Source organism: Hibiscus syriacus, unplaced genomic scaffold, assembly GCF_006381635.1.
Source record: "Hibiscus syriacus cultivar Baekdansim isolate YM2019G1 unplaced genomic scaffold, ASM638163v2 tig00110987_pilon, whole genome shotgun sequence".
NCBI lineage: Eukaryota > Viridiplantae > Streptophyta > Magnoliopsida > Malvales > Malvaceae > Hibiscus > Hibiscus syriacus.
The window spans coordinates 676,738-687,506 of NW_024062941.1; the positions used below are offsets into that span (position 1 = coordinate 676,738).

Below are 10,769 nucleotides of genomic sequence, written 5' to 3' on the forward strand. Positions count from 1 at the left end.
AAATAACCTTCAATGTTCAAATGACCAAAATACCCTGAACTCTAAAGGAACCAGAATACCTTGAAGTCTAAAATGATCGAATTAACCTCGATTGTTAAAGTGGCCCATTTTCTAACGACTTAAAATAAGTGGATATTATTGCAATTCATGAATAAATTAAACACCACTGAAATATTTGTTCATCATGTGAAGATCTGGTCGATGTTGATTTTAAAGGAGGTTCATTCAACTAGTGCAATCAGTATTGGGGAGGGAATACCTATTATTCTTCCTAAAATCTATTCAACGATGATTCTGAAGATGATCAGTTTGGCTAGTGATATTAGTATTAAAGTGTGAATATCTTTGAAGTATATCAATTTAACTGGTTGACAGGTATCACAGTGATAGGATCTGTTCAGTTCGAGTTGACTCGATATCCTGATAAATCTACATGAATCTTGATTACCATAAATAATCATTTCACCCTTATTAGAATAAATTATTAAGAATTCTCCAAGAACTAAATACCCAAATACTATATGATCTTGATAAATTACTTCTTGAATGAATGATGACTTTGTTAGCTATCAAACCCTTTTTTTATAGGGATCTTGATTCGGAAATCCTATTAAATTACAAAAGTTTCATGGTCCCCTACCTGATAAATACCAAGTATCTCTGAAGAATATCTCGATTCTCTAGTGTGTTCCTTATGTGACATGTAAATGTTTTACCTATTTTAAAACTTGATTTTCTAAAATTTCAGATTTATTGATGTTTTCATTCAATGTTAAATGGACTATGGTTATATGATATGTGTTCTCTGATTATCTGTTTTCATTAGAAAATATAAATGTTCATGATTTATGGATCATGGAATCTATTCTTTATTGTATGAAACGATTACTGATATATTATATTGGTAGGTTGAAGTATGTAAGTTCAGCTTTGATCAAGCTGGTAATTCCTTACGGACCTAAGGTGACCCTTGGGTAGGCTCTCTAGCCCCAAGGCACTCCCTTGGGTAAATCATGGGACTACATATGGTGTACGGGTGTAGGGCAGTTATGTGGTTTATTTTATTGTCATTCTTACGAGATTTTACTGGATCACGATCATGATATTACAGTTTCATGTTAAATATGATTTCTACTGGATACTATATGAGTAGGATTCTGGAGAATGGAGCTTTAGCTCTGATCAAGCTAGTAATTCCTTAGGGACCTAAGGAGACCCTTAGGTAGGTCCATAGGCCCCAAGGTATTCCCTTAGGGTGGCTCCTTTACTGTGTGCTTAGGGTAAGTCCTTATGGACGCAGTTATGGGGAAACTGCATAAAGGGGTTCGGTTGGAGGGTATTACTATGGTTTTAAAATATGCTTTAAACTACTAACATTTTTAAAGGATCTATATACATTACTGATTTTTTTTGAAACACACTAGACATCTTGTTATGATCTCTTGAACTTAATCCTCTAAATGTTTCCTCTGAATTGAAATCTTCATGTCTTTTACTCGAAGAAATATCAGTGGACCCTTAGCTTATCCCGAAAACCTGTAGACGTCTGAATCAACAAGGAAATTTTATTATTTTCTATTTATCTGCATGTCCTTCAGCAATACTTGGTAGTTTTGTATTATTGAGCTTCCCAAGTCTCACTCTTTTACTCTCCATTTCAGGTTATAAGAATCGATCCAGCACAACTACCAACTTCAGTATGGGGAGTTACATTCGGCTTTGCTTTCAGAGTAGGATACAAGTGTAATTAGGGGGCATGTATGTCACATTAGATTTTTATAATGAGTTTGATACTTGTATAATTTTAATTATGTTTGTAATAAATGAATGAGTTTTTGAACTTGTATTTTAATTATAAATTGTTTTACGATTTTACGCGTTTTTAACAAAATTTTAATTTTTCCTGAATTTTTACTGTGGGACGCTCTGGTGGCCTTAATGTGACACCTCGTATTGGATCAGGTCACCCGCATCAGTCAGTGGGTGTTACAAGATATGAGAAAGTCCATCATACTCAAAGTAGTCTCATGGAATTATGACACTAATGATCAAGCTAAAGAATCAACACAGACAGTTTCCAATCTGGTCGAGCTGCTCTCGCTGGGGAAGGCCGGTGAATAACTTCCCTCGATAGAAGATGTAGTAATTGTGGCTAGTCTAGCTGGGCTAGTTGTGCTATCAATTTCTCTCTTATCTGTCAGATGGGAAGGGAATTGGCCTTATGACTGACTGTAGTAATTGGAAAGAAAACGACTCTTTCTTTGGACTTTTCTTTTCTCGGGGACTGATGTAAAGGCTCTAAAAGGGCACCCAATGCGTATAAGAGAACTCCTAAACTTTTTCTTAAGAGAAGTCAAAAATGGCTTAAAGGTTTCTTGCTTGGCTGTAACAAAACTCCCAAAGAAACCCCTACTTTTGATTTAGTTTATTTATAGCGGCTTGAAAATTGCTTTCAAACTTCCTTGCTTACTAACTTCATTGCCCTAGAAGAATCCTATAAACTCCTTGCCTATAGTACTTTATGGTCTTGCTTAATAACTAGCCTGCACCCTATTATCTCCTATCGACTGCATTCGATTGATTGTATGGATCACCGAAAAAGGAGATTTCCACTTATAAAACGAGAACTCAAAACCCATAAAATAGTTGAAGAAATTCTTCAACTAGATAACACTAAAACAACTTACTATGTAATGAAGGAAACTGTAAATAGAATAAAATTCAGCATATACAACTGTATGAGAGAACTTATGACTAAAAAAAATGCATGACTCGTCCTATAGCTTGATTTTAGGCTAAGCCTTTGTCTAGAATCCTGGGAACCTTAGAACCTTGGGAGAGATTCCCTACCACCTTAGGAAATTAAACAATTATCCCTGCTTGAGAAAGTGTTTTAAACTCACTTGCTTAGAATACTCCTAGCCCTCACATTGGAACAAAAGTTGATGTACTGTAAAGTGGAAGAACGAAAACTCAAACCGCAAAGAAAAAGTCAGAGAAGGAAAAACAGAGACAATCACATGGAAGCAAACTAAAACTAGGCCTTTATCTGACTCGAAAATCGAAAGCATTAGGAATGGGAGAAAGTACCTCAAGGCCTTAACAACATTCCTTTACAACAATAAGGAATGGAAATAGAACTCTAACTGGCATTGGATCTAAAACCCCAAGGGAAGAAAAGTCTCTTTTAGCCTTATAACCTTCTTACGTGGACTACTATATAGCCTGATAGATTGGCCTTGCTGCATAGGATTCCCCCGCACCCCCCGTAAAATACCTGTTATCAATAATAACTTTAGGCATGAGAAAAAAAGGCTTCACACCGAGACACCCAAATCCTTCAACCATATAAGCTTGCTTGCTTTTTTCTTTACTTACGATTACAATGAGGAACATATAATTCATAAGTCAGAAGGGAAAAATTCACTTACACCTTATTATCCGATGCAAAAGCATAAGGTCACTCAAGCAAGAAAATAAAATTAGTCTTTGCTCCGGGAAATCAAATTCTTTGCTTCTTGAGCTAGTACAAGAACTAAAGGAAAAAGGAGTTCACATGATTAAGACGATATGGCTAAGCTGGAAATGAACCCATTCGCTCTCAGCTACTCCCTCTACTTGATAGAGAGAGAGAGTACTGATTAAATTGTCCTTATTTTATAATTATAAAAAGTATAATGATCTATCCACAATTAATCCTTTATTGTTATTTAGTTTAAATTTTAATAGGAATGTAATTAAACTATAATTTTTCATTAAAATTTCTAATTGTTTTAAAAAAATTTATTCGTTTAGGATTAGTACACTTAATTTATTTAAATTTGCAAAATCATCCCAATAGTTATTATCAAAATCAATCGTCGATGACCTTATTCATCGTCAGAAATTTGTGTTCTACAACATACAATATCTATAACAATCAAAAGATATTACATATTCGTTCATTAAACACTAAAAAAAACATTACCAGAATACTCATATCTTATGGAACTTATTATGTTTTTGAGTAGGGGTGTTCAAATTTTGATTTTAATCGATTTAATCAACTGAATTTAAGTTTTTTCAGTTAATCAGTCGGTTAATTTTAGGTTCAGTCAGTTAATGGTTAATTTTTTTAAAAACTTTGGTTATCGATTAATTTGGTTCGAAATTGGTTAGTAAACCAAATTAATAGAAATTGTTAAATACTAATATATTATTTATATATTAGCCTTAGAATTGTTTAAACTTGGATTTTAACTTATTTAATCGATCGAATTAACCGAAAATATTAAATATATAATATATGTTATTTATAAAATTCGGTTAGTCGACCGAATTAATCAAACTTTGTTTGGTCCGATTACAAAATTTTTGAAAAATATCCAGTCAGTTAATGTTTAAAGAAAATTTTTCAATTAAAAATTTAAGGTAGTTCGGTTTAATCAGTTATCCGAAATGATCGATTGAACATCCCTATTTTTAGTTGCATATGCAAGAAAACGTGAATGAGGCAATTCAAAAACTTAAAGCTAAAGGAATACAAGCTCGGGGGTCGTTTGCCATGTATCCAATGCGCAACAAATGAAGAATTTAATAAACAACACCCTTGAAGTTAATGAGTCTATGAAAATCTTCAATTCTAATGCCAATCGTTGGAAGAAAAAAAAATCGAAGCTAAATAATATTGTTTATGTTTTGATTTCAATAATATGGAAAAATATATATGTTTATATCAAATGCTTCTCTAAATCCGTTTAAAATACCTTTGCTGAAAACAAAAGAAACTCTCTATGCCTTAAGTTGAAGCTGTCACGATTATATGTCGAAGAACGCTTTGAACGCAATTTTCTGACAATGAATAGAGTCGTCGGCAGTTAATTTTGATTGTTGTTACTGGGATTATTTTATAAATTTAAAAAAAATTAAGTGTTCCAATTCTAAATAAATAAAAATTTTAAAATAATTATAACTTTTAATAAAAAATATAATTAAATCATATTCCTATTAAAATTTAAAATAAAGAATAATAAATGATTAATTACGGATATATCATTATATTTTTTTTCATATTTACTTAAAAAGAATAATTTAGTTAGTAGTATATTTTAGTGTGTCGTATTAGTAGTATGTTTCGGTGTGCGGCGTTCACATTAAGAATTTTCATATATATATATTATGATAAGACAAATGAAAAATACTTATTTAGACATATTAATTAAGATTATATTATATAAAAAGTTTAATTTTAAATAATTAGATTTTAAAACTTAAATAAAAATAAAATATCTTTGTTTTCTATTTAGTGATATAGGTACTATTGATTAAAACTATTTTTTGTAAGAAATTTATAATTAGTGTATTTTTTCGTTCTTAATAAAAGTAATGTATTAAATAAACGAATCTTGGATTGTCAATTTTAAAAAATAATTTGACATTAATATTTAGGGTGAATTATGCATTTAGTTAATCAATTTTAAAACTTTTGTTTTTTTTTCTTTGATTACGCAATGTTCAACATTTTTAATTTTATGATCCAACTTTTAAAATTTATTTTAATAACTTAAGACTTTTGTTGTTAAACAACAGCATCAGTGTATTGTCTTTTGGGCTGTTTTACTTATGAAATTAATATAATATGTTTTAGACTATCGTATATCATCATTTGCAACATAAATATAATCAAATTATTTCCCCCTTTTTATTTTTTTCTCTGAATTCGGTTTATCTTGAAATCAATTAAAACTCTTTCTATACATCAACCAAGATCTTCCTTCTACATAGACCAAATTATAAGAATTTATTTAATTGTAAAAAAGGTGTAGGACTTTGGCAAAATCAGGCAAATAATGCAGGCGTGATAATTAATTAACAAAATAAGGCACCTTTAAATTTATTTTAAAATAATTTTAAAATTTAGGTTTTTTGTTATAGTATGCATGAAACTTGTTATGTGTAGATAATGAGTTTCATAAAATATATTAAAAAATAAAACTCATCATATGAAATGAATTAAAATTATATGAAACTCGTCCTCTCCACGTGATAAGTTCCAAACTCGTTACCTTCATGTGATGTGTTTCACGTGCACAATAATAAATTATCTAAATCCCAAAATAATTCTAAACCACCTTTATTTTCCAAAAAAAAAATCCTGCTTGTTTTATTTATCTGATTTTGCCGTAGGATTTTATCTAAATAAATTAATAAAATTTAAAAATAAAAGAAAATTGATAATTGAGGAATGGTTAAATGATCCATTTCACATCTACCAATGAGAAGGTAGTAAGTTACGTAAGCCCACAATTACCACATGAGAACGTGGACGCACAATAACCTCTCAATTGAGAAATTGAAAAAAAATAAAAAAGAGTAAACAGTTTATTTGGTCATGCACCTATTATTTAGTTTCACTTTTGGTCACAAAACTATTAATTTTCAAAATTATACCTAACCTTACATTAGATACTGTTTTGAATTAAAACATAATATTAATTATGATTTTGAATTACGAACCAAGCGACTTCGGTGGTAAAGAAATTGTTGTTAGTCTTTGAGGTCTTGAGTTCGAGCACAATTAATGTCAGGGATATGAACGTTCAATGTCAAATTATTGAAAGTTATATTTAAACATATATTATATTATATTTACTCCAGATTAATTAAAAAAACTATGATTTTTAAAATAATAATAGTTAATGACCAAAACAGAAACTAAATAATTGTCAAAGATGTAGTTTACCCTAAAAAAAAGGCATCTTTGTAACACGATATATAATCTATCCATTTGTGATTTTTTCATCGACGTGGTCCAATAAAAAAACGACCTGCCACTTCAACCTCAATCCTATAACATTTCAGTCCCCATCCTCTGTAATAATCAAAACCAGTTCTATATAAATGAAGAAGACAAGTTGATTTGTCTGTTTTGGGCTTTCATGGTAAAAAAAAAAAAACAATTGAATTTGCTTTCCCTTACTGTCTCCTTTAATAATTTGACTCTCAAGGTTTTCAACTCAGTCCCCCACTTTCCATCAAGCACTAAACACAGTAATAAGTGACAACCAATTTCTTTATAAATCTTCTTCATTGGTTCCACCATCTCTCATTCTTGCACCTGCTTGGTGTATTTTTTTTCTGGGTTCTTCTCAATTTGATCTCTTAGCCAATTGTTTATAAAAAAACACTTCATTTCTCTTTGCAGATTGTTTGGTGTTTTAGCAATGGCTCTTTGTGCATGTTCATTTCCTGCCATTATCAGCTGTGCTGCTTCAGAACCGCAAAAGTCGACTCCTTTTGCTTCCCATTTGCTTTGTGGTTCGGATCTGGGTTTCCACCCATTGTTTAAACTCAATCAGGTTCACTTGAATAAAAAAAATTCTGGGTATTGTTTATCTTTTGTTAGATTCTAAAATTGCTCTTTGATTGTTTTGTTTTTCTTTTGATTTGAATACAATTAATACTTAAAAAATTGTTGTTTTTGTTTTGATTTGTTGAAGGTGAAGAAAAGGCCAGGTGGGGTTTATGCATCACTATCAGGAGGAGCTGAATATTACGCCCAAAGACCAGCAACGCCTCTCTTGGACACTATAAACTATCCAATTCATATGAAAAATCTCTCTGTCAAGGTATAAAAACATCCAAAAAAACATGTTTTTGCTCTTGCTTTTTGTCAATTATCATGAGAATTACATCTCTTATATATATATATATACACATGTGCATGAATATATATTGGAACTTTTCATGCAGGAACTGAAACAACTGGCTGATGAACTGCGGTCTGATGTGATTTTCAACGTTTCGAAAACTGGGGGTCACTTGGGGTCCAGTCTTGGCGTGGTTGAACTCACTGTGGCTCTTCATTATGTCTTCAATGCCCCCAGAGACAAGATATTATGGGATGTTGGTCATCAGGTTTGGTTCTTGCTTTGCTTGGTGTCTTGTAGTTATATATATATGTGTGTCTGTGTGGGCGCGCGCTTGTATGCGTGTGCACGTGTGTGTTCCGATGTGAATCGGTCCTTGTTTTGATATAATTCTTCTTTTGGTTTGCAGTCATACCCTCACAAAATCTTGACTGGGAGAAGAGATAAGATGCATACTATGAGGCAAACCAATGGACTGGCCGGATTCACGAAAAGATCGGAGAGTGAATATGATTGCTTTGGGACTGGTCACAGTTCAACCACAATCTCTGCTGGCTTGGGTATTAATCTAGTCCTCTTGCATTCATTTTGCTTATATAACTAAGGTTAAACGGTTTAAACAATATAACTATTATCGAGTCATCATCGGACCATTATTGAGTTCTTTGATGTTGCTTTTAGAAGTGGGTTAATATGAACTTTTAGATTTCGATATATGGTGAAATTCTATTTTTTGTTCTGTTATGCAAATCTAGCTGCACTTGGCCTTTTGAGGTTTTATTGTCTCGATGTTTCGGATGGACAGGAATGGCTGTGGGAAGGGATCTGAAAGGTGAAAGGAATCATGTAGTTGCTGTCATAGGCGATGGTGCTATGACCGCGGGACAAGCTTACGAAGCAATGAACAATGCCGGATACCTGGATTCTGATATGATTGTCATTCTTAATGACAATAAACAAGTTTCTCTGCCAACTGCCACTCTCGATGGACCTATACCACCTGTGGGAGCTTTGAGCAGTGCTCTCAGTAGGCTGCAATCGAACAGGCCTCTTAGAGAACTGAGAGAGGTTGCAAAGGTAAATAGAAAGGAACAGAACCGGAAGAACCAATATAATTTTGCCCGGAAACTAAAACCAACTCCAACTGAATGTTCTTTTATCGCAGGGAGTTACCAAGCAAATTGGTGGGCCCATGCACGAACTGGCCGCAAAAGTTGACGAGTATGCTCGTGGGATGATAAGTGGTTCCGGATCAACACTATTCGAAGAACTTGGACTGTATTATATTGGACCTGTTGATGGCCACAACATCGATGATTTAGTTTCTATTCTCAAAGAGGTTAAGACTACAAAAACGACGGGTCCAGTCTTGATCCATGTTGTCACCGAGAAAGGCCGAGGTTATCCATATGCAGAGAGAGCCGATGACAAGTACCATGGTAACATGCACAACAAGCCCTTTTTTAGAAGAGATGTCATTCTATATGATTTAATTCACTGATTATCGAACAAAAGAGAATAAATCATACCTGGGTTTCTTTTCTCAGGAGTGGTGAAGTTCGATCCGGCAACTGGAAAGCAATTCAAAGGCAGTTCTGTTACTCAGTCTTACACTACATATTTTGCTGAGGCTTTGATTGCAGAAGCCGAGGCAGACAAAAATATTGTTGCAATCCATGCTGCAATGGGAGGTGGAACCGGATTAAACCTCTTCCTCCGCCGTTTCCCACAAAGATGTTTTGATGTTGGGATTGCCGAACAACATGCTGTCACCTTTGCTGCAGGATTGGCCTGTGAAGGCTTGAAACCTTTCTGTGCAATCTACTCATCATTCATGCAAAGGGCTTATGACCAGGCAAGCTACCAAAGATGCCACTCGTTTTTACGGATTGTAAAAGATTAATATTCTTCGAATGTTAAGCATCGGCGTTTCGATTTCATAATGAAATTGTTGATTTGCTGCGACAGGTCGTACATGATGTTGACCTGCAGAAGCTGCCTGTAAGATTTGCAATGGATAGAGCTGGCCTCGTTGGTGCAGATGGTCCGACACATTGTGGGGCTTTCGATGTCACTTTCATGGCATGCCTCCCCAACATGGTGGTAATGGCTCCTTCCGATGAGGCTGAGCTTTTTCATATGGTTGCCACAGCTGCTGCCATAGACGACCGTCCTAGCTGTTTCCGTTACCCCAGAGGAAATGGAATTGGAGTTCAGTTGCCGACGGGGAACAAAGGGGTTCCTCTCGAGGTAACTTTCGACCTAATATCTACATATTCATATTCACAAGGAAACAAAGAAACATACTAACTATTCGAGTAATATCCTCACAGATTGGCAAAGGAAGGGTACCGATTGAAGGCGAAAGAGTGGCACTATTAGGCTATGGAACTGCAGTTCAAAGCTGCTTAGCAGCTGCTTCGTTGTTGGCATCCCACGGCTTAAAGCCGACTGTCGCCGACGCACGATTTTGCAAACCATTGGATCACTCCCTCATCCGGGGACTGGCAAAAGCACACGAAGTTCTGATCACAGTCGAAGAAGGATCGATCGGAGGCTTCGGTTCTCATGTGGCACAGTTCCTAGCTCTTGATGCTCTTCTTGATGGCAAAGTAAAGGTATGCAATCCAAATTCATGAATTCGAATGCTCATAATTGGAAGTTGATATAGCCATAGATTATCCTGTTTCTTTGCATAATTTTTTCCCCGAATTTGCAGTGGAGGCCACTGGTTCTTCCGGATCAATACATCGACCATGGCTCGCCAGCCGACCAGTTCGCTCAAGCCGGTCTTACACCATCACACATCGCTGCAACGGTGTTCAACGTGCTTGGACAAAAAAGAGAGGCTCTTCAGATTATGTCCGCAAGAAACTGAAGAATTATTTCGGCTTAAATTTCATTTTATGTACATTATTTTTCCTTTAGTTATATATACATATAAGCAATAATGATATAACTTTAGCATAAATAGATGGTATGTTATAACCAAACAACGTTACCAGTAAAATCAATTATCTTCGAAGCCTTTGCATATTTCTATAGTGCCTTTGCATATTTCTATAGTGCCTATTTCATTTATTTATTTATTTTGTTTAAAAGAGGAAGTTGCAAACTCAAGTTTTGAGTTCACTGCATCAT

The 10,769-nt window shown here is 34.2% G+C and overlaps 1 protein-coding gene across 1 annotated transcript; it reads left to right on the plus strand.

The window, feature by feature from the left end:
- Positions 1–7,202: 7,202 nt before the first annotated feature.
- LOC120148853 (probable 1-deoxy-D-xylulose-5-phosphate synthase, chloroplastic) lies at positions 7,203–10,560 on the plus strand. The gene is made up of 10 exons (XM_039161864.1): positions 7,203–7,337; positions 7,479–7,607; positions 7,732–7,896; positions 8,038–8,188; positions 8,434–8,705; positions 8,794–9,067; positions 9,176–9,483; positions 9,597–9,878; positions 9,962–10,246; positions 10,348–10,560. Exons 1-10 carry the CDS (start codon positions 7,203–7,205, stop codon positions 10,504–10,506), a joined length of 2,160 nt encoding a protein of 719 aa, XP_039017795.1. The 3' UTR covers positions 10,507–10,560.
- Positions 10,561–10,769: the final 209 nt, after the last annotated feature.